Source organism: Aulostomus chinensis, chromosome 24, assembly GCF_037954235.1.
Source record: "Aulostomus chinensis isolate RoL2024-O1b breed Wild chromosome 24, RoL_Achi_v1.0, whole genome shotgun sequence".
Classification (NCBI taxonomy): domain Eukaryota; kingdom Metazoa; phylum Chordata; class Actinopteri; order Syngnathiformes; family Aulostomidae; genus Aulostomus; species Aulostomus chinensis.
This window is the reverse complement of record NC_141343.1, coordinates 3,962,684-3,989,139: the sequence shown is the minus strand read 5'-3', so window position 1 is coordinate 3,989,139 and position 26,456 is coordinate 3,962,684. Positions and strand designations below refer to the sequence as shown.

At 44.7% G+C, this 26,456-nt stretch overlaps 1 protein-coding gene across 8 annotated transcripts in view; it reads left to right on the top strand.

The window, feature by feature from the left end:
• Positions 1 to 26,456, top strand: part of nrxn2b (neurexin 2b) — a 659,388-nt gene that overhangs the window by 535,097 nt on the left and 97,835 nt on the right. For all 8 annotated transcript variants that reach the window (XM_086197055.1, XM_086197054.1, XM_086197049.1 and 5 more), the window contains one exon: positions 16,595 to 16,776. In XM_086197055.1, coding sequence (XP_086053181.1) covers positions 16,595 to 16,776 — 182 coding nt within the window. The remainder of the gene's footprint in view (positions 1 to 16,594; positions 16,777 to 26,456) is intronic.

The window sequence follows — 26,456 nt, the reverse complement described above, 5'->3', positions numbered from 1 at the left end:
CGCTGAACCGTCTCTCATCACCAGCCAACAAATGGTTTGTTATGTAATGGCTACAGCCTGTTCTGTTTAACTGCCAACCTGCGGAGAAAGAGAAGGGATGGAGGGACAAAAGGAAGTTAAAAGAAAGAAAAGGAGGCAGGCAGTTAACGAAAGAGAGAAAGAGTAAGTAACAAGCCCCTGGCTAAATGTTGTGGTTCCAGACACAGCACAGCAAATCTCCTTTTCTGTTTTCCTTTCTCTCCCATGTTTGGGTTTTGTCTTGTCACATTATTGGTTCGGCTTGATTTGTTTTTCCATTGAAGGGCTCTCAGCGAAGTACAGACAGTCATTTATTTAAGATCTTACATTCCTCGCCTCGCTCGTCTGTCTTGCCATCTCTTCCCCTGTGTGAAATATCAGCTCTATGACAGGTGTAGACAGTGGCCCCATGTCCAGGAGTCCCCCGGGCAGGTGAGATGAAGGAAAAGAAGAATACAATCAACTGTCTCTGCTTTATTCAGGCACTTCAACACCGACTCGACATCAGAGAACAGAAGTGCCTGTGACATTTCAGATAACTACCCTGGGTCCTCGGAGTGCTGGCGTGTGTTTTGAAGTCGCTTCCTTCTTTAGCGTTTAGCATTTGTCAATACACCCAAGTAGGTGTGTGTGTGGCGTGTTTAGGCCAAGATCACAAAGGAGCTGGACCACTGCTGTGCATGAAATACACCGAGCATTCATGATACATTACATCAGCAGGGTGAGTGGGATTTTTAAGTTCTTCCCACCCTGCAATGGTGTTTCTGTTCTGTTATGCCTGGAGGACTGTTCCTGTGCAAACATACAGTTGACCAGCGCAGCAGTAAGAAAAGTGATTATTGACGGCAACAACATCCCTACTTTCACGTGACGCTTGGAAGCTGTGACGCAGAGTGCTCACTGTGGATCGAAGCTCGTAATACACAGGCCCGTGTAGACTGACGTGGATGCGCATCGGCCCAGCGTTCCAATCTCACCCAGCAACCTTCACATGTCAACAGATGTAATCCTGTGTGGATTGACCCATGCCAGCTCATCATACATGTGTCAGAAGATACTCGGAAAAACATGCACACGATATTTAATGCATGCACCTCACACATCCACTACAGACGATGCCGTTCTTTCATCTCTCCACTTCATCCGCCTCCACCTTTGATGTGGAATACCCTGGAGTCGGGGGAACACAGTCCTGGGGAAAGAAAACCATGGATCTTGCTTTTGCTCCCAAGAAGAGGCTTTTCCATTGATCCTTCCTTCACTCCTGCCTCCCCCATTTTCGAGCATATCACTCTTTCCACCAGTGTCTATTAAAACCATCTTTCCTCCACATGAAGGTAATTATTCCCATAACTGTACACATACACGTTGTTCATTGTTCTTCCAATCACTCCTACGCCTCGAGCACCACAACGAGTCATCTGATCCCCACGGCGCACTCAGCTCATTTCATTAAAGAACCATTTAGAATGTTGCTGTAACCTCTGGTCAAGTGTGCTCCACGAGTCTATTGTTGGACTTGAAAGTTGCTAAAGCAGAGGGTAATGTTGGCTTGGAACAACTGATTGTGCAAGGTGTTGGCTTACTCCCTTCTGTTTCTGACAAGTGGTTTTCTGAGAGGCCATTACTGATATTTTACACGTTGGAGAGCTGAAGTCAGCGGAGACTAATTTTATCTGGTGGGAAGAGCTCACTGAGTAAAGGAGCCTGTGCTACTTCCACGAGCAGGAGTTGAGCCGGCTCAGAAGGCAGAGTGAGCCTGTCTGGTACTGTTTTGATCCTTGCATTCCCCAGAGACCGTGCTGAGGTGTTCTTGAAAGAGAAACTGTTAAGGTAAAAAAAAAAAAGACAAAAGACAAAATTGAAATGCCCGGCTTTAAGGTCTTGTTTTAAGTGGGAGTCCAGAAACAACATGTGACATAGCAGGGCCAACACATAGAGACAGACAACCATTGGCTCTCCCAGCCACGCCTACGGTCAATTTAGAGTCTGGATTAACCTGGTCCCTCTTGATGTCTTTGGACTGTGGAGGAAGCTGGAGTACCAGAGAGAACCCAGCAGGAACAGGGAGAACATGGAGGCTCACACAGAAAGACCCCGTGCTCCAGCCGGGGCTCCACCCACAACCCTCTTGCTGGGGGGCCACAGTGAGGACCACTGCTCCACCGGACTGCTTTTTTAAAATTATGTGACAATGAAAAGTGAAAAAGTTTAATGATAAATCATCAATTGAACTGATATTGGAATTTTACAACAATATGTTTGAAGAGGCAAGTCACAAGTGAGCTGCAAGTTTTAAACTTGGTTTGGAGTCCTAAATGAGTCCTAATGCCTTTTTTAAAATAGTAAAGTGAATGTAGGATTTCATGCTAATTCAGGGTGGGTTTGTTTTCAACTTGTTTTCTTCTGCTGTTCAAGTAATACCTGGATGAATTTTCTAATTGCATCAAATCAGTTCCTCTGAATGCACAATCATTTAGTCACTTCTGCTTAGCTGATCAGCAGCTGATGACATTAGTGTGGTGTTACTTTATTTTTGTCTCTTCTGAGGTCCACACCCCCCAGTAGTGTTCAGGTACAAAGCCATAATAAAAAAAAAAAAAACTGCTTGCTGTCTTTTAGTGTGAAATAGTATCTGGTATCTGATTGCTAAAAAAAACTAAACAAAAACATTTCAAAACAGCTTTTGTATCAATTTCTCTTACATGACACTCAAGCTGGGTTTCTGTAAAACATGTTTGCACTTGAGAATTTCACAGAATAAACCCCAGATAATGAGGTCACCACTTCACCAGCGATGTGATGGCCAACAGCAGCCTCAGCTCCTGTTTGTGTACTGTGATGAGACCACGAGCATAATTAAGATGATGTTAACACTAATAAGGCCCACGGCTGGTAAGTGTACACTCCCTTGCACATTTCTACCTCCTTGATGCTAAGAGGAGCACACACACGTATTCACATAGATGTCGCTGCAACACAACCATCCCGCCTTTTCAAAACATCTCAACAAAATATGACGATAAAAACTAGCAATGTTTGTCGGTCGTCTTCCTTTGTTCTCTTCAGCATCACAAGTCTTGCTAACAGTTTTGCAGCAGCTGCAGGCTCAGCATGTGGATAATGGCGGGTCAGGGATGAGTCTGCATGGCCATACGTGCATACCAAACACGGTGAATAATTAAACAACAAAATCCCGTGGTGGCGCAGCGAGCTGAAATATTCACGCGGGTGCTGCCATTTGATTGGCATGTCATTAGAAGAGTTAATGTGAAAAGATTCTGCGGTTTGTTGCTGCTCCGTGTTTATGGCTGTTCATTCATGTGTTTCCATGTGTGTGTGTGTGTGTGTGTGTGTGTGTGTGTGTGTGTGTGTGTGTTCAGCTTGTACAGTAATTGCTAGTCAGTGCAGTATTTACATGTTCATGGGGATCTGACTGACTCCACACTTGAGCCAAATTGAATGCATCACTCAGTGCTTTGCTGGTATCATGTTCTGCAGTCCTTCAACCTAATTTGATGCAATCTTTGATGCACTGCTGGCATTGTGCCTTGAAGAGAGCCCTGGATGACCACCTCACACACGTTCCAGAACATTTTCAGAGAGCTACTGTGCACACACTGCAACTTCTAAGTTTATTTCCATGTTTAATGCTGTTTCATGAGCAGCATTTTGTTGCTGTTTGAACATTCGAGACACAGGTACCATTTGATTGCTGTTCATTTCTGAACAGCCACAAGATGTTCTGACAGCAGCAGATCCATCTCCAGGGCTCAGTGATCTGGGGGGGGCGGCACGTTCACGGGTCACGTTATCCATACCTGTGAGACTGTTTGTGCACTGATGCACAGTTAAAAAAGTGGTGCCAGAATCAGCACAATGTCTCCTGATTGGTTGCGATATTCTGCATACAATTATTTCATTTGATCAAATTAAGGTTAGGAAAGCGGAGCGCAGCAATGAACTGGGCATGTTCTGTGTTCAGGGGACTGATTAGACAGTTGGCACAGATGCGGCAATTAAGATTTGCTTTAGAAAATTTATAGAGGTTCGGAAAGTCCAAACCGGAAAGGTTGACATCACAATCACTGCATGTACTACAGATGCAGTCATCACATGAAACCGTCAACTGCCCGACCACCAGATTAGCCCTCATCATTTAAAGTAGAGGGCTGTGATGCAAATTACTAAACATCGCGTTTTGTAGAATCCATCCATCCATTTTCTACCGCTTATCCTGCGAAGGGTTGTGCCTTCAGGCGAGAGGCGGGGTTCACCCTGGATGGGTCACCAGTCCATGGCAGGGCCAACACATAGAGACAGACAACCATTGGCTCTCCCAGCCACGCCTACGGTCAATTTAGAGTCTGGATTAACCTGGTCCCTCTTGATGTCTTTGGACTGTGGAGGAAGCTGGAGTACCAGAGAGAACCCAGCAGGAACAGGGAGAACACGGAGACTCACACAGAAAGACCCCGTGCTCCATGCGGGGCTTCTTGCTGGGGGGGGGCCACAGTAATGACCCCTGCTCCACCGTGCCGCCTCGTTAGTGGAACCCCAGAAATGCAAATCTCACAAACGAAGAAGGCTTCATGGTCTTGTATTGTGTCAGGCCGCTATATGGGGAAAAAAAACACCTCCGAGAACCTCTGCATCCAAGGACACCCCCCCAGGTCTGTAGTAGTAGAACAAACATTTTAGGAGAAAATTAATTTCATTCTTAATTAATGGAAAATACAAAAAACAGACTATATTTAGTGGCTAGAGCCCTTTTTGAGGCAGGCCTGCAGCTGCGGTGGTGTTAGGAGACTGTATCGATTGTACCACTTAGAGACTGGTGCAAGTTTGTTGCACACCACGTTTGAAGCATTGCTTGCCAATACTCTGAAAATGCAGATCATTTTCAATCATCGCCTGCTCCTTGATGACTGTCAGTATCAGTTTTGCAGACAGAGGAAGTTCCAGAGGAATGGCCATTCCTCCCAGTAACTATCCAGAGATTGGGCATGCCACCAGCGTCTGTGATGCCAATGCCAATTTTAGCTTATTTAGTTCTCCTGATAGATAAGCCTTAAGTGTTGATTGTATTTGTGCTGGTGAATAAGGAAGCCAACAAATGTAACGTTCCCATTTAACTTTGCAAGGGCTTCAAACAAAAGTTTTCAAAGCCACCAGAGGAGTGAGGAGGAGGGGAAGTGTTTGTCGATCTGCAGCTCTTTGTCAATCATTCCCACTTGTGGTTGAGAGGAGGGAAGAAACCGATTCACATCATTCACATCTTGTCTGCTTATTTGCAACTTAGACGTTCCTGTGGATATTTTTTTCACACACATCGACCTCAGCACGACTTGTCAACCTCTTACCAGCTCCTCTGGGTTTTCGGCGTGACAAGTAATGGTGTAATTTGATGTCAAAATGGCAGAGATGCACAGGCAGGTTGTATCATGGATATCTAAACACATTTTGTTATTTTACTTGCCTTATGTCGTTTCGAATTGTAACTCAAAGTAGTAACAGTTTGAAATTTGATATTAAATGAAATGTGTGGGAGACATCATTATATCGTCTGGCTTCTATTCACCACCTCTGCATCGCCCGCTTTCCCGCGTCTCCAGACCGTCGGTGCATATGTCTGAAAGTTGACTCACCCGTCTGCGCACTCACCTGTCAAGTTTATGACTTGTTTCAGGCTGTTTTGTGTTAGGGTTATGAATGAGACCCCCCGATCCTTGCCGGTTTTGATGTTTTTACTTTCATATCTTGGCATGTCTTGCTTTTTTTGCCAACACTGACTCATCACAGTTACACAACAATGCAGTAATTTCCAATGATGACTCAGTGTTGTCTTGTTCGTGCAAAAAATATCTCATTATTAAAATGCAGAGTTGCCACACAAGTTGTTTTCTCAGCCTGACCTTTAATTGCAGGGGCTTATTAAGAAATTGCTGTTGAGATAAAAGAAGGAACAAACTGTGCTGGGTTCTATCCCCTGGAATGATTTCACGTGGTGCCTGTCCCTCAGCAGGTGCTGGCACGTGAAGCCTTGATGTAAATAACAATTGCTGCTTGTCATCCTCACAGTTGTGGCGGGCTTCACAGTCTCAACCTCTCCAGGCTATCGAGCAGGCTGTCAGACAGACGAGGATATTTTGAGCTGATCAATAACCTTTCTGGGTGATGTATGTGCAGGCTTGACGTGCTGTCCTGCCTAGCAGCCTTTCTAAAGTCAGGAATCTGACCAGATAGTAAAGCAGCCTAAAATCACTGCGTTCTACCCTCACCTTTGTTCTAATACGTCATTTAAAGATATCTAGGTAGTATCGGAGTTCTAGTATTTACAGAAATATCCCTCTGATGGTAGTAAATGCTAATGGAACGCAACAAACATCTAGAAATGTTTGAAACAAACCTTGCAAGTGCATCATGTGTGTTGAAAGCAACATTTAATTCTACAACTAAAATTCTAGAATTTCATTTCGCAGGCACTTTTGTCCAAAGCGACATACAACACAAGCAAGAATTTAGACTGCAGAGAAAAACCTTCGTAAGCACGATAAAGTTAAACCCTGAAAGGTCCAACTACGCATCAAATACAAACTGGCAGTTTTCAGGAGGAGACATTATCACCAGGAAATGATTTCCAAATATGGAAATCAGAGAGATGCTTAAGAATAAGGTTCTACTGTGGTCCCATATTAGTAGTGACTTATTTAAGAGGTCAGTTTTCTACGTAGCTCTCAATCAGGACCTTCACTCGGGTCAATCAAAGAAGAAAATCCATACATATTTATTTTCGTCATCTGCTTTTGTTCTTTTATCTAAAGCTTAAAGCCAGAGAGATCAAAATAACACTGTAAAAAGTAATGAGAGTTCTCATGAGTCTTCGTTGTGTTCCTCAATCTGCTAGCCTGATGGGACAGAAACTGTACTGAACTGACTCAAGTTCCTTCGGGGTTATGAGAGCTTTCAGATGGAGAACACGGCATCTTCGCCACTCCAGATAATTATTGCAATGCAACAAAAAGGAGCAAACAGTTTTGTTCACTGATGGAAAAACGGTCGGGTATCGCATTGTTGTTGCTGTGGTGACTCCTGGTTGTTGGTCAGCAGCAGGTGACAGTGGTGCAATGTTACATCCAAGCTGGGGAACAGAGTAAACAACTGAAAACCAGGGAGGTTGGCAGCAACTTCCTTCTTCAGCTCAGAGAATGCGGTGTTTCTGTGATGATAAGATTGCATGGCTTAGTAAGCATCCTTTGTTCTTCTCTTGCATTGGACACTAGCCTGCAGTTACTATCTGACTTCCTCTAGGTTTAACATGGGAGTTCATTTTTGACCTTTGGAGCAGTGTGTGCAACGAAAGAACCTTCAAGATCCACTTACTAGCTTTGCCTGACATTTAAACACAGTTCGTGCTTGCATCAGAAAATATGGAACGCTCCAGTGTTTTCATGCAACCTGATTCTGCGGCTCAACCGAGTCAAACCTCAGGAAGTTTCAATTTCCTTAAGGTAGTAACATCAACGTGATAAGATCAGAACAATTAAAGCTGTGAGAGGGCCGGTTCACACCTGGCGTGAGGAGTCCTGGGTGATCTCATCAGAAGCAGACAGCTCTGTGGAAACCCACCCAGGACCCAACAAATCTGATTGCTCAGACCACATACCGTGGTTGGGGGGGTGCGTTGGCATTGTAGCCATGGTCTTTTAGCATTGTGAATGCAAATGTGCCCTGGGCCACCCTTCATCGACTGCCATCCTTTGTGTCAGGGAAAGTATGTGTTCATTTGCACCAACATTGTCTTGTATCATTATTATGCAACATCTGAAAATCCCGTAGTACGGAGCTCCCCGGGGGCTTGCTTTGAAAAAAGAGCCATATCTCCACTCTTAAAAATGAGCGCAAATTATGCAAACCTTCAATCTCCCCGATTCATAATCTGCACAAACATTTTTGTAAATGTGTATTTGCTAATTCAAAGAGCAGCACAGTTGTTTTGGTTGGCAGCTTCGGACAGTGGAACACGGTCTCACCATGCAAATCCTCGGGGGTTGTGAATCCAACATTAATTTTCATACCGAGGACATAGATTTACATATAGTAGTACTTTCTCAACTAATAAGAGTGCATAGTAAAGGTTTTAGCATTTTCGTGCATGTTTGACATTGCTGCTTCTCTCCATTAAAAACAATAGAAGTCATTTGCATACAGAGTGACACCAATCACGAGTGTCCCCTTGAGACACATGAACATACGCATTCTAATGCAAGTTTTGAACTTCTGCGCTTGGCGCTGCCTTCTTGTGATTGGCTCAACCAAGACAACTTTGCGGTGTGACCTGGCCCTGACGTATTGTACTGAGTACTGATTTAACGCACCTATTATATTGGCTAAACCTTCTAATAAGTATTACAGACAGTACTGCGCAGTATAGTTCAGATATGATTCACAACTGGTCTTAATTGAGATGTTACAAATGCATCTGTCCAGATAGAAAAAACCTCTTATTATCTGTGTGTTTTGCGACAGACGAACTGACAGTACTGTAATCAAATGTCCCCTTGCATAGCAAATGCTCTGTCTCGTCCTTTGAAGCATTTTGATAGAAAAGGAGCATTAAGCAGCCACATCAGAGAGGACAGATTTGCTATTTCCTCTCCAGACACAACCATTTCCACGCTGTCAAATCTATATTTTATCATATACCGTTTCAGAAAGATGGCTATCAGTGCAAAGGCACCTGTGACAAGGTTGTTCGACTTCCATTGAGCTCTTTTTGCATCTGACAGAATTGTGTGTGTGTGTGTGTGTGTGTGTGTGTGCGCGCCCGCATGAGTGAGTGAAGAAGACGGAAAGGCCCTAAAATGTCAGTGTGTGTGTGTTCTTCAAAAAGTTCTTGTCAGATTGTTGTGTGTATGTAAGTCTGCGCCTTCAAAGATCAACAGCTGTCTGGAAAGTTTTGGCAAATGTCTCATCTTAGCCTCTCCGTCTCTTTCACTTTGTGTCTCCAATTCCTTTGTAATTTTCTCTGAAATATATGATGTGTCCAAAAAAAGCTGGAGAATCAATAGCTCTTATTCTCTCCTTAACTGTGTCATTGAATCAGTCTCTGCTGATGCAATAAAACACAAAGGTTGGACTACCCATCTGTGCTCTATTGAGTTATTATTGCAGAGCCTTTCTGACAGTTTAAAATAAGAAGTGTGTGTAAATTTGCGTGGGCGCACAATGGTGGTGTGGCTGGAGGCTCATTGCCTCTCAAGAACGGACTTCATCGAGACCATCAGTGCCTTTTCTTTTTCCTTCTCGAGATTTCATTTTATCGCCACCCTGTCTTGCAATTTTCACGCTGTTTGCTCCCATGAGGCTTTGTGGGCTTGCGTTCGACGCAGCAACATGGACCGCAGGCCTTAATGAAAAAATTGTGGTGTCTGCTTTCTCTGATATGACCTGTTTATCCTTACAGTTGTGGCCTAGAATCCACTGATGGATCCTAACCTAGAAAACACCCTTAATGATAAGCCAAAACACAGTCTGTCCTCTCACTTCGAGAGAAGTGAGAAAAAGGGAAAGGGAGTATGAAAATTCCAAGTCAGTTGCTTTTTCATTACTGGTTTGATTCACGAGTCTTTTCTGATTTATTTTCCACAAAGAAAAATGTTATTTTTTTGTCCGATCTTCAAAGCAAATTACCAGTCTGTTCCTGTGAATAGACATAATAATCAGGAGGGTTCCTGCGATGTTTTGAATCATCTCTTAGCACTCTCTCCACCTCTAGCACAGCAGGAAGGATTGATTGGCTGGATCAATAGCGCCAAAGCTAATTGGACAAAAGTAATAAATATTTAGCCGCTTTTTCCAATGCGGGGGTGTGAGTGTGTGGAAACACACAAGTGCAGCAGAGCATTTCCATCATTATTGTTATTCTAGCAGATGCAGGCCAGCAGATTGCTTGATTAGACCATGGTGGGCTGAAGGTCAGCAGAATCCATACCCGTCCAGGTTTGTTTGCTGACAGCCTAGGCAGCACTAATTTACTTTTAACTCACAGTTTCCAATAAAGGCACACACCTGCTGTTTGGAGGGACTCTGATTCCGCTCTGCTTTCTTCAGTCCGTGGTTTCACACACCACGCATGCACACGTAAGACCATCACACATACGTGTGTTTACTGTACTGCATGTACTCACGCTCTCATACCAGAGTTAGGGAGGTTTATTTGTCTAGTGGGAGGGGGATCGCAGCAGGTGACGTGGTCCTGATAGCATCATCGGTCTGTTGCCTTCAGCTCTCACTGTATTGGTTTACAGGCCAGATCAGGATCGGCACCTCAAAAAATCTGAGTCCAAGAATCTCAGCAGGAAAATGCTGGATTGTCTGCTTTAAGCGGGGAATGAGTCCTTACCCCAAGTGCACGGATCAAAGCATCGTGGGTTCCTGTTTTTGAGTGAGGGACCTATGAAGCATTTGCTCTCCTGCACCATTGTGGCGAAATGAGAGCTGAGTGGGATGGCAATGCTCTTAATCTATCTGTCTGTCTTTGTTCCTTCTCTCACCAATGGGTCATGACTGCAAGAACAAAACTGCAAATACAAGCTCCTGGAAATGGGTTGGGGTGATTGGCATCTCCCCGAGGATACATGTATAATGATAAATGCGTCAAAAGGAGCCAGCTGAGACGGTTCGGGCACGTGGTCAGGATTCCACTTGGGTGCCTCCCCAGAGGGGTGTTCCAAGCACTTGCGGCTTGGAGGGGGCTGACGGGCAGACTGAGGACCAGGTGTTAAATCTCCACAGTGGCCTGGGTATGCATCAAGTTGCCCCCGTCAGAGCTGGTCCATGTGGCCAGGGGAAAGAGAGTCTGGGTTCCCTGCCGGAGTAGCTACCTCCATAACGGGACTTTGGATAAGAACTTAAAGATGGATGGATGGATGAAGGTTTACTTGGCACAAAGGACACTCACTTAAACATTGTGGTTTGGGTTCAACTTTTGAAATGTGGTCCATTTGTTGGAGTTACATCAGGGGTAATCACTGTCCAGTGAATCATCTCAGTCTCCTATTGAATCTGGAATTTTAATGCTTATTTTAAGTCACCACCACACAGGAGGTTGTGGTCATGTGATGGCTTTTCCGTGAGACCAACCTGTAGATACTGTAGATCCTTCATCACGGTGAAAATGGCTGTTTTTATACTTTATCAAAGGTTGCCAGTAGAGTGGTTGTAGCTGTTACTTCCTCCTTGTTTGTGCCCTGGGAGCTCCGCCCAGAGTTTGTACCTGATTTGGGATCCTTCTCCTGAAGCTAACAGGGGAAGAATGCCCTCCAGACTTGTCTCCTTTCATTTGATAAACACTTTTTCTTGAGCCCTTTCCCCTCATCCTGTCCTCGCATCAGTGTGTGTTGCACGGCGGTATAAAGTGGATTTTGCCTCAACCAGAGCAGCAGGTGTTTGCTGCGAGAAACAGTGACACATGGATGCACCCTGTCAGACTACTCATTAGAGACCCGGCACCTCCTTTGTCTTTTCATTTAGGGGAGGGAGGGAGCGCGTTCACACGAACACATGCACACACAAGCGTACAAAACAGCAGGTGGCCGCTATCAACCAGACAAATGGCAAAGGCTACACAACCTCATTGGGAGGACATATGGAAGGGGAGAAAGAATTTTCTTTTTTTTTCTTAAATGGGCACCACTCTTTTTGACAGTTTGTTTACATGAGGTCAGAAAAAGTTAACTCATTGTGAGGCTGATCAGACCCCATTGAAGCATGTACATGCTGGAGTAATTCAACTCCTAACCACGTTATCATGGAGTTGTTATCCAGTTCGACTTTGAGAAATCCGACCTAGTTTTCTCTGAGCTGGACTGCAGTTGGGAGTTGTCCTACTCTTGAATGTGAGTTCACCCCTTACCTCCCTGGCGCTCTGCAGATGTTCAGTAGGTACCACTGTGATATTAAACTCAGAGGACAAACGTTGAAAAGGGAGCGACGTTTTGCTGTCACAGCTTGAGCAGGTGTCCATTTTGGTTTAATAGTCTTATACCCTTTTCACACTGAAAAACACGTGTCAATGCGGGTTTTTGGGACCGCGTTTGCTTGGCGTGCGCCGGAACACAGAGAGGTAAACGAACGACAACATGGACGTTGTCAAGTCAAACGTTAGCGTTGTCGTTGCGTGCATTGCAATGTTGTCTCTTTTGCAAAGCATACAAACTCGGCGCAGATTGGAAAACGTCCGAGCGCCAATGCAGCGAAGGAGGATGGAGTTTGTGCCTCATCTGGAAGGGAGCCAAAGAAGCTACAGGCGAAGCCTGACAGGCGGCACGGTGACAAAATCAGGATGCGACAGTAAAGTGAAACCTGAGACGACGCAGGTTGCCTTTTTCACACTACAGGCGAGCTGAGCAGAGCCAAGCCGCTAAACACCCTCACTTGGCGAGTCTCGACACGGGTCGAAATGCCGAGTCGACCCTTTCGTCCAGTGTCCCTCTGTCCACATCTAGCTGCTTCTCTGTCTCATTCTCGGACCTTCTCTATTCGTCTGTAAGTCTCTTTCCCTTTCTTGCTCCTGAGTCTGCTCCTGTTCCTGCCTGGAAAAGGAAAGGAAGCTTTTGGTTGCCAATGTGTTTGCTAGTGGGGAACCGTTGGGTCTGAGTTCACCTCCTAGACCAGATCTAGGAACTATACAAATTTAATTTAATTGACTTGACTTGACTAGTCTGTGAATTTGAAAGGCTCACCACTAGTTAACATGGTTTGGTGTGTGATGGTAATAGTTGAACGAGAAGAAAATCTGACTGCCGCCAGTTGTGATGTGACATAGCGCCATCTAGCATGATGGAGACTGACATGCTGTGGACAATGACAGTGGTCTAATTACATCAAGCTCTTAAGTGTTGCTCGATTTAACTGTGCATGAAAACATACTGAGTGCGCCACATTATGTGAAACCTGAAGCAGATAAAGATGGAACTTTAGAAATCAGTGACAAGTGAGTGTAACAGTGGCATCAGATGCACATGAAACTCCAGGGACGAACAAAGACGTGGCAGCTCTGCTCGCAGGAGATGTTAATTTATGAGAATACTTCCCTCTGAATACAAACCAAATATATGCAGCATCACGCATGCTGCATTTCTCCTTTCAGAAGAACTCTAGATAAGATACTGGTGAGTATAGCACCCATTGTAGACCCTTTTCCTTTTAGTGAAATCAAAGTTGCTGTTTTATGCATCGTCACCATGTTTACTCGCATATCTCTGCAAATAGCAAGACCCAGTCATCAGATTCTTCCAGAACATTCCAGATCTGTACTGGCCTAATGGAACAAATTTGCTCCTGGAAAAAAGCCCAGGATGTGTTTAATATATTTTTAATAGAGAACAGAGAGATATGGTCACAAGTACTGCTGCAGAAACTGTTTCAAAAACTGCTGCCAGAGATTTTTTTATTCATTATGTCCCGATTTAAACTCAGTTTTTTATACAGAAACCACATTTGATTCGGGGGGGGGGGGGGGATTTTACAGGCTACTATACAAGCTGTGACAAGTGAATTTACATTGACACATGAACATTTTCACTTTATTTACTGGTTACGTATTACAAAGGCAACAACTGGTGAATTCCTTGGAGGTCCATGTGTTGTTTGATTCTAAAATAACTCCTACATCTCTCTCAAGCTGTTATTATGTATTCACGTGCATTAGCAGGCACTCAGCAGCCATTTCTTTGAGCTATTATCTCTTTTTACCTTCCGTTGCTACACACTCATCTATCTCAACAGAACTCCCTCCTCTCCCTCCCTGTTTGTCGGCCATTTTAGAAATCGTTTCTCCTCTTCCTCTACAGCTGTCTCTTGCCCAGCCTCTCTGATTCTCTGCTGCTGCATTGTTGTCACACGTAGTGAAGAAAAGAAAACACTAACTTTCTTCTCTTTACCATCCACTATTTGTGCTTTCCCTTTCTTTCTGCCATCATACTCTGTTGTCTTTCATCATCCTCTCTTTTTTCCCCTCCTCCGGCACACAACCTCTTTATAGCCCTCCTTGTCATGCTGCGATAATTAGTCAGCACTAAAATAATACAGCCTCCAGAAAACAACAAGAGCTGAGCAGAGGGCTTAGCACCGCTGGGAGGGGAGGAGGGGGAGGAGGGATGAAGGGAGGGAGGGATGTTGAGAGCTAGAGAGAGGAAGAGAGAGGAAGCTGATGAGAGAGGGAGGGAGGAGAGGAGATGTGTCAGCCGATTTCAAATGGTTATCAGCGGATTGTTAGATAATGAAAGTGTCAGGTAGTTGTGTGTGTGTGCGTGTGCGTGCCCCTTTCCCTATCTCTGACTAAGTGTGTGTTTGGCTCATTGCTGTGAATGTTGTTTGATGGCCTGTTGGCCCTGGAGTCATCAGAGCCTGCATGCTTCCCATGATGTCTGACTGGAGCCCAGTGAGAGTGAGAGATTTGTAGTGCATGAAAGAATACAACTGTGTGTGTGTGTGTGTGTGTGTACTTCATACAGTGCACATACCAATCCACAGTGTTGAAACAACTTGATCTTGATCCTCAGAAGAATGTTGTTGTTTTTTTCTAATTAATACCATTTGAATATAGGTCATGACTGAAAGAATGAGATCACAATTAAGCAGCCGTGATTCCTCAGGAGGGAGGCTGGCGTCCCCCTCAGGGACCAGGTGAGAAGTTCAGGCCTCCTCAGGGGACTTGGAGTAGAAAGGAGCCAGTTGAGGTGGTTCAGGCATCGAGTCAGGATGCCACCTGGGCACCTCCACCGGGACCAGGTGGAGGGAGTGTATCCCTGCGCTGGCCTTGGTATCCCCCAGTAAGAGCAGGTCCATGAGACCAGGCAAAGAGAAGAGTGGGGTTCCACGGATCGACCGAAAATCCAGAGGGAGCCTCCGAGGCTGTGATCAAGATGTAGCTCAGTGAGATCCCTCCAGAAAGCATGTAATGTAATAAGCTCGCGAGGGGTATTGTGGAAACTCATCTGTGAAATCCAAAATATGAGAAATGCTCTGTTGCATTTAACTGTGTCACTATCCCATTGCCTGACTCAAATATTGACATTGTATTTTACAAAAAACAACAACAACACACATATAATCTCATCATTTGTGAGGAAGATGGCGTCCACACATTTTACCACTCAGCACCACCTGTTGACATGAAATTCACAGGCAGCACAGATTGTTGAACATCAGTTTGAACTGTTAAAACTACGGTTAAGGTTTGGTTAAGTTTAGGCTCAACAGCAGCTAGGCTGTAATTTACAAACACACACACACACACACACACACACACACACAGGATGGTCAGACCACACCAGGTCCTCCTGTTTTTGTGTGTTGGTTTTAGCTGTGTAGCACCGAGGGTTGACCCGTCTTACAGCACGATCACACTTTACTTCCTCCATTAAAAAAAACACTTCAAATATTGAAAAAAAAAACATTTTCAAGCTCAAGTGAAAGTAAATGTTCTTTTTTTTGTCACTGGAGATACATAGTAGTGGATTTCTGCTCTCTTTTTGTTTACTTGGTCCAAACGAGACTGTAGTAACATATGATCGTATTGTGCTGTCGCACTTTTAATTATTTTGTAGTACAAACAAAAACCACACCCACTTCCAATCTACGAAGATGACATTTCTGCACCCCTTTGCTGGGGTGAAAGGGATGAAACTGACACTTGGGCAGGGCTCAGTGGTCTCTTACTAAGCTCCACCCACCGGCCACACAACCCTCCTCCTACTCTCTTCCTTTTATGGACATAATCATGTGCGCCTGTGTGTAAATCTGTCACGTTTGGGGGTTTAGGTACAAACATGAGTCTGGGACATCTTGCGGGTAAAGAAAAGAAGATGAACTCCCCAAAGCTATTCCAGTGCGGTCAATATACCGAGCTGTCTCCGCACAGTTGACACAGGTTTGCATTTTAGTCCGCCTTGATGGCGATGTCAGTTCTGCGCACATGCATGTGCTCTTGCACAGCAGCTCCACGTGCACTAGCCTGTGTTTGAGTGTGTATTTATTGTGTTTATGTTCCAGGGAAGAGAGCAGATGTTACCACTCTGTTCTAAAGCCAGCCCTCATGTGTCATTCATGGCCAGGCTTCCTGAGCCAGGCCGAATTTCTGTTATGAAAACATGCGATCCGTATGAAACGATGAGGTCGGAAGGCTTTTTTAGGCTGAAATCATGTTGAGGCAAAGTTACTCTGACAGTGAGATCTGAGGGATATCTTTTGTTGAGGTGGTGGTTACTGACAGCATCATCAACACAACATTTGTCAGTTCACCCTAGTCTGAGCGTACTGCAACCATAGCTGAGGGCAACCAGAACGGCGGTGGCTGGGAACATTAACATTTCAAAGGGGTGCTAGAACTTGTGTCACTGCTAAACATGACTACATGATCATTTATGCGCTGCCAGAAACATTTTCCTTTGACAATCTATTTTGTTTCCATCAATCATAAATGTCACTTGTGTGGAGCGTTATGACAAAAAAATTGAAGATGTTGCAGCCTAACCCACTCACCCCTTTCTGTCTTGCTTCATTTTTACAGCTGGGACAACTTACATCTTCGGGAGAGGCGGAGCCCTCATCACATACACCTGGCCACCCAACGACCGGCCGAGCACACGGGCAGACCGGCTGGCAGTGGGCTTCAGCACGCAGCTGAAGGAGGCCATTCTGGTCAGGGTAGAAAGTGCCCAGGGACTCGGAGATTACCTGGAGCTGCACATAGTAAGTCACTGCCTTATATTTGTGTGTATGTGTGCGTGCGCGCAGCTATTTTATTTTTGATTGCTGTTGTTTTGAACTGTACCAACGTTACCTGTCTTCATTTTCCTGTTCAACACAAATGTGGGAGGGGTTGTTCCGACCAGAGGAGCAGATTAGCTTGTGTTAGCATCAGTGCGTGGTGAAGGGTTGTGCTATTTAAGAATAGCATGAATGGAAGCGTCCGCCACTGGAAATGCTGCATGTGCCGTGTGTGTTTTGTGCATTTTGTGTGGCTGAAAAATGACCCATATGGTTGGTATTGTCCTGCAACAAGGCCCGAATGTGATTCATAGCATCTTCAATCAGATGGTAACATCATATACGAGAGTACAGTTTGGGAGGTGTAAAGGTTTACCACTTGGATACAGGCCCAGCCTAGTGTGGTAGCAGCGAGTCCAGAAAATGACATTACTGAACACCGTCTCCTGTTTTATTTAATTCCCTGTAATTAGCCTCATCGCCGCATTTATTACTTTCATATGTTTGGTTTAAAGGTCATTGTAAAAGCTCCTGTAATGAAAGCTTTAAATGACAACGAAGGGACGGTATAAAAATACATGGACACACACTCTAATCGTCTCATTGACCTCTGTGCTTTTATACCTAAACTTTCATGGGTGGATCAAGAAGGTCGTGGCCATCTGAAACGCTGAGCAATGAATAATGCTAATGGCTGCAATGATGAATTATTACAGCCTTAATTGCAATGGAACCAATAAATGATGCCGAGGTTGGAGTGATGGTTGCATGGCGAGAGGCTATTAGTGCCGACTTGTTCTTTAAGTTGGATTCAGCTCGTTTGAGTGGAGTTGTGGGGCGTCTAACCTGAAGGAATGGCTGCCTCCAGTTCATCTGTCCCTCACTGGCTTTCCCTCATCACTCTCAGTCTTCTGCCTTCTCTTCTTTCAAGTGCATGTTCTCTATCTAACTTCTGCGTCTCATTTACTCTGTCATTCCCTTGTGTCTAGCCCGTTCATTCTGTCTTTCACTCCCTCACACACACACACACACACACACACACACACACGCACCAGTGCCTCCGACGTACCAGGCTGGCTCCTCTGCTCCCATTGCAATTACATTTCATTTGCTGCTGTTCCTCCTGAGTCACTCTCCTAAATGGCTCTTTTCAGCCCATGTTGGGTGTTTGGGTCTTGTTAATTATGCCCATCTCTCTTAGAGGGGAGAAGCTCAGGCGAGTCGGACCTGAGATGTCTAAGCCTGGTATCATCCTGTATCTGCTGGGTGCCTCAGTGACCCAATCAAACTACAGGACAGCTCAACATATCAACACTGATGGTGTTTAGAATCAAAACCTGGAGCCTGACTGATTAGCTTTCACCAGCGGGGTCTAAATACTGTAGCCCTCCCCCCCAACACACACACACACACACGCACGCACGCACTCACACACACATACCTGACTGACCCCTTAAGTAGGTCAGGGGTCCGTATTGAGCTGAGCCACACTAACGTAGCCTGCCATCAAGGTGCACTGCAATATGATTCCATCTTATCTCTCATGAGCTGCCTGTCCCTTTATCCAGCCTTCCTCCCTCATCTACCTCCCCCTCTTGAACATCACCCCCCCCCCCTCCATTTCTGTCCATTTACCTGACAGAGACCAAGACATCACTCTCCCTGACATCCTGTCATCAAGCCTGGAGGTGGAGGGTTAAAGGATGTGGGATGAGGTCCTGAATCTGCTGACTTTGGCCGGGTTGGAAAAACAAAAAAACAAAAACAATATCCTACGTGACCTTGTGTCCTGCACTAATTATTTATCGTGGGCGTGTCTGAAAGTGCTGCAGACTTTCTAGCTGACATTTTAAGAGTTCTAAATGGAAAAAAAAGGGGGGGGGGAGCTTTGAAATTCATTGTCTGGAAAATGCCATGGGAATGAATCATCGCTGAGCAAAGCAAACATGACGGTGAATACTGGTGTTGCAGAGCTGCGGTTGTTAATAATGTATCTGAAGAGAGTCTCTGTCACCCAGGTCAGGGAGTATCAAGTACTAGTAAACCAAAAACAGCTCCAGGTCTGATCTTGTAGGATATTTGTGTTCATCCTGCAGACCTAATCGGTTCTGCCGGGGCGGTCAACTGTTTTTAATCACCCACAGAACTTAAATACCACAAACCTGCAGTCAGTGGAACTAATTAAGACATGGATGAAGACTTGAAATATTTGCACGAATATCAGCAAGTCAGCACACCTCTCACTGACTGTGTTAAGACCAACCCCCAAGATAGCATGAAAGTGATAACTGAAGTGGTTCTTCACCCAAAGTGTTTCTTATTTCACGTTCTGATAGATAGTTGTCTTTAGCTCATAGAGATGAGGGTTTTTTTTTTATTCGTAGGTAACTTCTTTGTGACTTCGGAGCGCAGAAAGACCCAGCCAAGTAAAAACGAACAGCCAAAAACGCTAAAACCGCCTGCGTAATACTGTGTAGGTCCCTCTGGTGCCGCCAAATCCGCCGGCGTGGACTCCACAAGACCTCTGAGGGTGTCCAGGGAGAGCTCTCGTTCACTCCCACTGGCGCATCTATGAGCCGGTTCACCAGTTTTACTTCCTTCGACCATATTCGTAGCTCAATTATTTCTATATGCACACAGTCACCGACTGTTGACGCCATAAGACTTGGACTTTATGGCGTTTAAGGTCAAAATACCTTATTCACATGAAAGTATGCCTTGTGTTTGAGGAAAAAAACAAAAAGAGAGCGACTTTTAAAAAATGTGACATATTTGACCTAAAGACAACATAAAGGTTAACGCTTGCTGCTGATCAGTGTATGTTTAGCTCATGGCAACAGCAACGGAACAGCAGAACTGCCAAAATACAGAATGACATGCTTGAGAGTTTGTGAATGGATGTTTTTGGCCGTTGATAGCCGTCAGTCTCCGTTAGCTTCAAGCTAAACAGACGTGGCTGGCTCTCCCTGCATTCTGGAGTCATTGAGAAGTGACGCAGGAGGGAAAAACAGGAGCTTGACACCGACTTGAGAGAACCTGGAAAGGACGGGAAACCGTCTTTTTAGGTGAACTGTTGTTTGAAAATATCCAGACATTTTTTGAATGTCATTTTGTGTGTCGGTGCGTCACCACTCACAACACGAGTCAGACAGGACACAAGTATTACTGAAGCGCGTTTGTGTTTTCTCACATGTAGCAGACAGGGTGTCCCTCTGCCCCCCACTATGTCTGTCCAAGGGTGTTAGCCATGCAGAGGTAGAAATGATTATTTTGGGGAGCAGGACATCATTTTTTTTCTTTTTTAATCTTCATGGCATTTCCACCGTCAGTGCCTGGGGTGAATGAAGGGTACCCACATATATGGAAGCGGGCTGATAGCTAAATCTCCCATCTGTGGCTGCTGGAAAAGGCTGATGTCCTTGCCAGACCTTGGAGCCCACTCATAAAAAGGACTATGATTTATATAAAATGTGTCAAAGGCGTATAAATCTCAAGGTTTTTGATGTCAGAAGCAGTTTTTCTTTTTGAAATTTACCGCCATATCACACATTTTGTGATTTTTATCCATTGCGTAGGGTTTTTATTTACTGGTAATCTCAGCCCGTCCTCCTCAGAGGAACGAGCAAATAGCTTGTAAACACAAATGGTAAAAAAGGACATATAACCATAAATAAGTGATGGATGCTATCTAGTGGCTGCAGTAATTATGTCTGCAAGGAAGTAGGAAGTCAAATGATGTAGCAGGTCACAAAGACACACCCTCCAGCCGCAGTTGGACTTGTCTGCCGTGTTTGCCGGAACCGTATCCCAGTGAAAACAAAATAACGTCATTTTGTGGCGAGTTGATATTCACAGATTGTGTTTGTCCATCTTTTCGAAGCACAAATAAAAAAAAACAAAAAAACGGCAATCGCAAAACTAGGCATCCAAGAAGGGTTTCCTTTGATTCAATCTGGCTGGGGAGGATTGTTGTTGTCTGGCTGTCCCTGTTCCCTGGCTGACTCTCACCTGCGAAACGAAGGCACACGGATAAATTCAAGTATCAGGGAGTTTTTGGGGGGCATTTTGTTTCCAAAGTGTTTGTTAATCTGAAAATGGAGAAACTAGTTTGTCTAGAGGGACTTGAGCTTTGCAAATCACCACAGAAGCTCTTTAATTTAAACAGAAGTACTCTTCCTCGCTTATTATTGTTAATATTGTTACTTAATTCTAGCGTCTTTTACTGTTTTACTCCAAGCGAGGCACAAAAAAAATAGAGCAGCAAATTAGGTTTGTTTGTTATGCATAGAGAGATGAGTCACTGATTAAAGAAGCAAATATCAGAGCCATTCTCTTCACGAGCAACTCATAAACTTCTAAATAGCTTGACAGATGGCTGGGTAAAGTTTTAGCAGTTTAGATGTACCTCCCAAATCAGGGCTAGTACAATCTTTTATTGTATTTTTAGGGTTTGGATTTAACGCGAACACAGGCAAGGCTCACGTTTGACTGTCATTATGTTGACAGCTGACAAGTTGTTGGAATAACTGCTGCGCTGCAAGTGTGTCATGAGCAGCGACGGGCCGGTGCTCAGAGCACAGGGCGCCTCCTCCCCTTCCTCCATCACTGCTGTCCAGTCCCTGCTCACAGCATTAAATAAGGGCTGCCTCTGATTACCCATCAGGGAACCATCTCTCACCACAATGGTCCACTTCGTGCTGGGGCAGATGAAGGGAGCATGGCTGTATTTCGTCCTCTTGACCCCACCCTTACCCCTCTCCCAGCATGTCACAGATGGGATTGAAAAAGAGAGACAGCGCACCCTGGTGTTCATGTTTCCACACGCAAACACACACAATTAACTGCAATTTTACGGGTTGCCTTTCTTTTGTTTTTCTTTTTTTCCACTCGTGACTACAGGTTACCTGTCAGGAGTTTAATCCAGCAACTATTTAATCATGGCTTGAAAAATCTGATCTGACATGCAGCGGCAGCCCAGGATAAGATGAGTGGCTAAGAGAACAGGGTGAATGGAGAGCTTTCAGAGTGCACTGGGGAGCTGAGAGATGCTGGCATCAGATAAAGGCAGATGGTGATGTGGATAAAACTGTCAGGGAGAGGCAGCTGCTTTTATCCCGTACTCCCTGCCCCTGGTAATGCATGCACACACACATATGGACACACAAAGTATCTGAGCTAGCTGTCAACTGCATGCGTTCAGTCACAGCTCTCAGCTAGCTTGTACACAGAAGCTTCACAAGGACACACCAACAAACATTTCTGATTAGCATAGTTCATACGTGCATGTATTTGTATGCACAATTACACAACTTGCAAGCGCGGCCCCACACATTATCTCCCACACATAGTGATTTTGTTATTTCCTTCTTTAGAATTCTCACCTCTCCCCACCTTTCATGTCTTAAACGTCTCAAGTGTCACTTCTACAACCTACCCTCCTTCATCTTGTCAGGGGAGAAAAAGCCCAACATGCAGGGAGCGACGGAGGAATGAAGCAGTCGAGGGAGAAAAGGGAGGCATTGCTTTGATGAATGCAGCTGCCTCGCAAAGGGGAGCGTGGGCTACCGTCAGTAATGAGATGGGGTCTTGGTGGGTTGGGCAGGGTCTCTCTCCTGAGCTAGCAGGAGGCTGACAGCTTATCGATTAATCCTTCCCTTTTGTATCACTAATTAATTGTCCCGGTGGTGGAGGGGCAGCAGGGTGGCAGTAGCGGTTGGGGCACGTTCTTCCTTCGAGGCTGCATCATGGGTGGCTAACATGAGGATGAAGAGCAAGAACCTGTCGAACACTCCTCCACTAGGACTGATTAACCCCTTTGGTAAAAGCAGAGACCAGATCGATGCATCTCGTTACCACTTGATCACTCCTTTTAATTTCTCGATGGAGTTTGTGGATCCAGGGGACGACAGCGAAATCCCCTTCACCGTGTCGCTCTGTCAAATGTCAGTGGTCTTTTTAAAGGTCATTTGTGTTGTGCTGAGGGACTGAAAGGAGAATTTCTCCCCTGAATTACAGACTGTCATATTGATTGAAGTGTTTCAAGCACATACTGTATTAAACACGTTGAACCTGAGGGTTCAGGTGATGGTTGAGGACTTGATGGTTTAGCTCTGGAGCTCTGAGTGAGTCCTCATGCAGCTTCACGTCAAACACAGGAGTGGTTTTGTTGAGGGGATTTTGACATCACCAACCTGAGTGTCTCACCCTAAACACACCAGCTGTGCTACCTGGCTAATCGCTAACGGCTTATGTCTCATACAGAAAGAACTCAGCGTTGCTCTGCAATTAACAACAGGTAACTCTGCCTTGTTTACCACAATGGAAAAGTAGAAAAAAACTGGAACTAACTTGTGTTAAATCAATAAAAGACTTCATACTTGCGTTAACTGCATGTAGGTCAGTGTTCCTGCTCAGACGAGCTTTGCACCCTGTGAGAGCAAAGTGTTGGATGGGCTAAGTGGATCAATAAGCTATTAGGGACTAAAGGAGCAAGCTGTATGGGTTAAGTCCTGTCTTGCCTTTAATAAGCAGCCAGGAAAGTCAAACTGGGGCTTCCTTTCATTCTCGCTTCAGTTTGGCTGCCGCTTCACTTAGAGGGATGCATGATGTTGGATTTTTGTGGTCGTGGCAGATATCCGTTGTGCTTTTGGCCGATGGCCGACTCCTCAATATGATTGTATACATGTATGTGCGTGGGTATGTACGCGAGTCCCTCGTTTGCACAACTAGCTCGTCATATTCCCGGTGAGTTTGACCGCTCAACCCGACACGTCTGCATAACTTGCTGCATTTTGTACGTTTTTGCAGGATTTATGTGGAGCAGAGTAATGGCTGGACGCTCGTATCATTTGTTTGAGATTTAATGTGCAGGCTTCTGGCTGTCTCCTCTGGATGGATTTGTGCCGTCCCTCCCCTCAGTAAGCACTGGGCCAGCACACGGGACAACCCACTTAATTTAACACCACTCTAAATTCATCCAACACAACACAGGCAACATTAAAATTAGGCCTTCATTTGCATTCTGATTCATCTCCTACGGCACTATTCCAGCCACCATTATTGATTCTCTGCAACTTATACACTAATTTTCTGTTTGAACGCACAGGTGTCTGCACTAGTCTGAATGCTCTCATTAAAACTTTTCTCCCTAAGTGATTAACTCCTAACGGTGTCACATGCATGAATTTCATCGAGTGGATATCCTCAGCAAACCTATAAGCCAACTCCCAACGTTTCATATTTGCATTTTGACTGCGTGTTATAAATATTTATTGAGTATCAGTAAAAACTGCTGATGATTATTTTAACTAATACTTTTTGGACTTCAGCCGACCTGCGAGTCTTCTCTCATCTTTGATTCATTACTACATTCGAATTTCACCCTTGCCATTTCCATAAAAGCTTGCCAATTGATTTTTTCTTAAATTAAATGGTGATGCTTTAATAAAGTTGGGACTCGTATAGATTAGGACTCCATTTCCCCATTTGATAACTTAATCAACCACCTAACGAGCATCTCAAGTCACAGTTTTCTGCAGAAATACTTGCTCAAATGTTCCATTCGGAAAAATCAACAGCGAGACTTGTCTGTGTCCCGCCGCTATCTTGAAATGGTGGTCAGCTTAACACCCAAGCACTGTCACCGAGTCTTTCTCTCTCTTATCTTGTGCGCTTGTTGACTTCCGTTTCGGCGGGTATTTCTGCCACAAATCAAAAGAAGAAGCAGAAATAAGGTAGACAGAGAAATGGATTTGCAGACTGAAAGGGGAAGGGGGAAAAAGGAAAGCCACAGAAGAGAACATCTCAGAGAGGCACAAAGGACGTCTGCACCCGCTCCTCCGTGCAGAGTGCGTGTTTGCTTGTTTTTAGCCCTGGTGAAGCACTCAGAGCAGGAACAATAGCTTGAACTGTCTGAGTCTACGACCGTTTGGCCGTCGACGGACCAGAAATTACCCCTTCGTTATTCAGTGCTTTTGTCGTTCTGAAAACGAAGAGCATTTAGTTTGAATGTGTGACAGAGTTTATGAATTTGGTCCAAGCTGAGAGGGAGGCTCTTAAAAGCAAATGGTGTGGAGTGAAGATAAGAGTGGGGTTTTTTTTAATACTGTATATCCTTTTCAGGAATAAAATAGCTCTTAATAAATGTCACTGCCAGTGTTCTGCAGTAAGTTAAATTTCATACAATTTCCCCCGAGGACAAAAGAAGACAGGCTGCAGAGAGATGGAAGTAAAGGCGATTGGAATTCTCGCTCGTGATTTATTAAAAACGGGGTCGTGTTTTTTTGTTTTTTTTTTATACAGCGGTTTTTACTTCCTGCTGAAACACCGCTGATAAAAGTAGATGATGAAATCTGGGAACATGTCCGACTGTAAATTTGGGGATTACACAAATGAGCTAACAGTTCAGACGGATAAACCACTTAATTTGGAGTGAGACAGATATTTATGGTGCGTTAATTCCTTTAAAGAGATAAAACAATTTCCAGTTTTATACGAGCATTGTATCAGATTCACAGAAAAAATCATTAAGAATTGGTCATTTATGGTAATAAACACCGTTTCGATGGATATCCCCCTAAAATGCAAATGTTCAGCCTGTTACCAGCGGTCCAGTCACATGAAGAATTCAACATCCTTCCAGTGGGATGGAACTGGGATATGACGGAATGATTCCTTTATTCATTTTATTCGATTTTAACCTCCATCTCTTTGGAAATAGTGACATATTTGTCGAGACACAAGTTCACTTCCTCTTAAAGTATTTTCTCCTCCGCGGGTCGAGTTCACCGCTAATCTATCCTCACTGATACGGGTGATGGAGGTCTTTGCTCTCTCTTTCACCGAGAGACGAACCTCTGTTGTCTAACTGGCGATAACTGATGCAGGATGAGCCCCTGAGGGCCAAACAAACTTGTCATGGAGACCGTCCCCTGCTGGCTGCTGATCTTTCATTCGCTATCAAGCGATAAGGTGCAAATAGGATTCACTTGCTGTGTCTGACTGTGGCTTTGATGGTAAATCTGCTGCAAAGACATTTTTTTGGTTTGATTTGAGGGGAAGGTAACATGTGCAGCATCACTGGGTGGGGGGGGGGGGTCATCTGATGTATTCTACACCTCCTCCTTCCGGGGTTTATGTATAGAAACACTGCAAACACAACAAAAATAGCTGTCCCCCATAGAATATTTGAAGTATCATCGGATCCAGCCTCCCTTCCCACGGCGCAGGGCTCAGAAACACCGTGCTGGTAGAAAACATGTCTCAGCTTTTTCCAGCTCCGTCCCGTGTATCAAGCGGAGCAGAGACACCTCGTCCCCTCGGGCATCTTTGTTCTTGTGGGTGTAATTCTACTTTTTTTTTTTTTTCACAGTGTAACAATTTAAAAAAAAAAAAAACAACCCAAACCTTCAGCAAACTCAACAAGTGAGAGAGCAGCATGAGCAAAGAGGAAGAGATTTCATCATCTTTTTGATGACCCTGGCAGTTACTATTTAGAGATTTCACTCGGTGGTTAGAATCATTTAGACATTCTATTATTTTGCAATTCAAGTGCTCCAATTCCCCAAATGACGCAAGGCCGCTCTGCTTTCAGCGCTGCTGTGAAATAAATGTTTGATTTTGAAACGGTTGTGTTGCCTTTCAGAGGCAAATTGCACCGACAA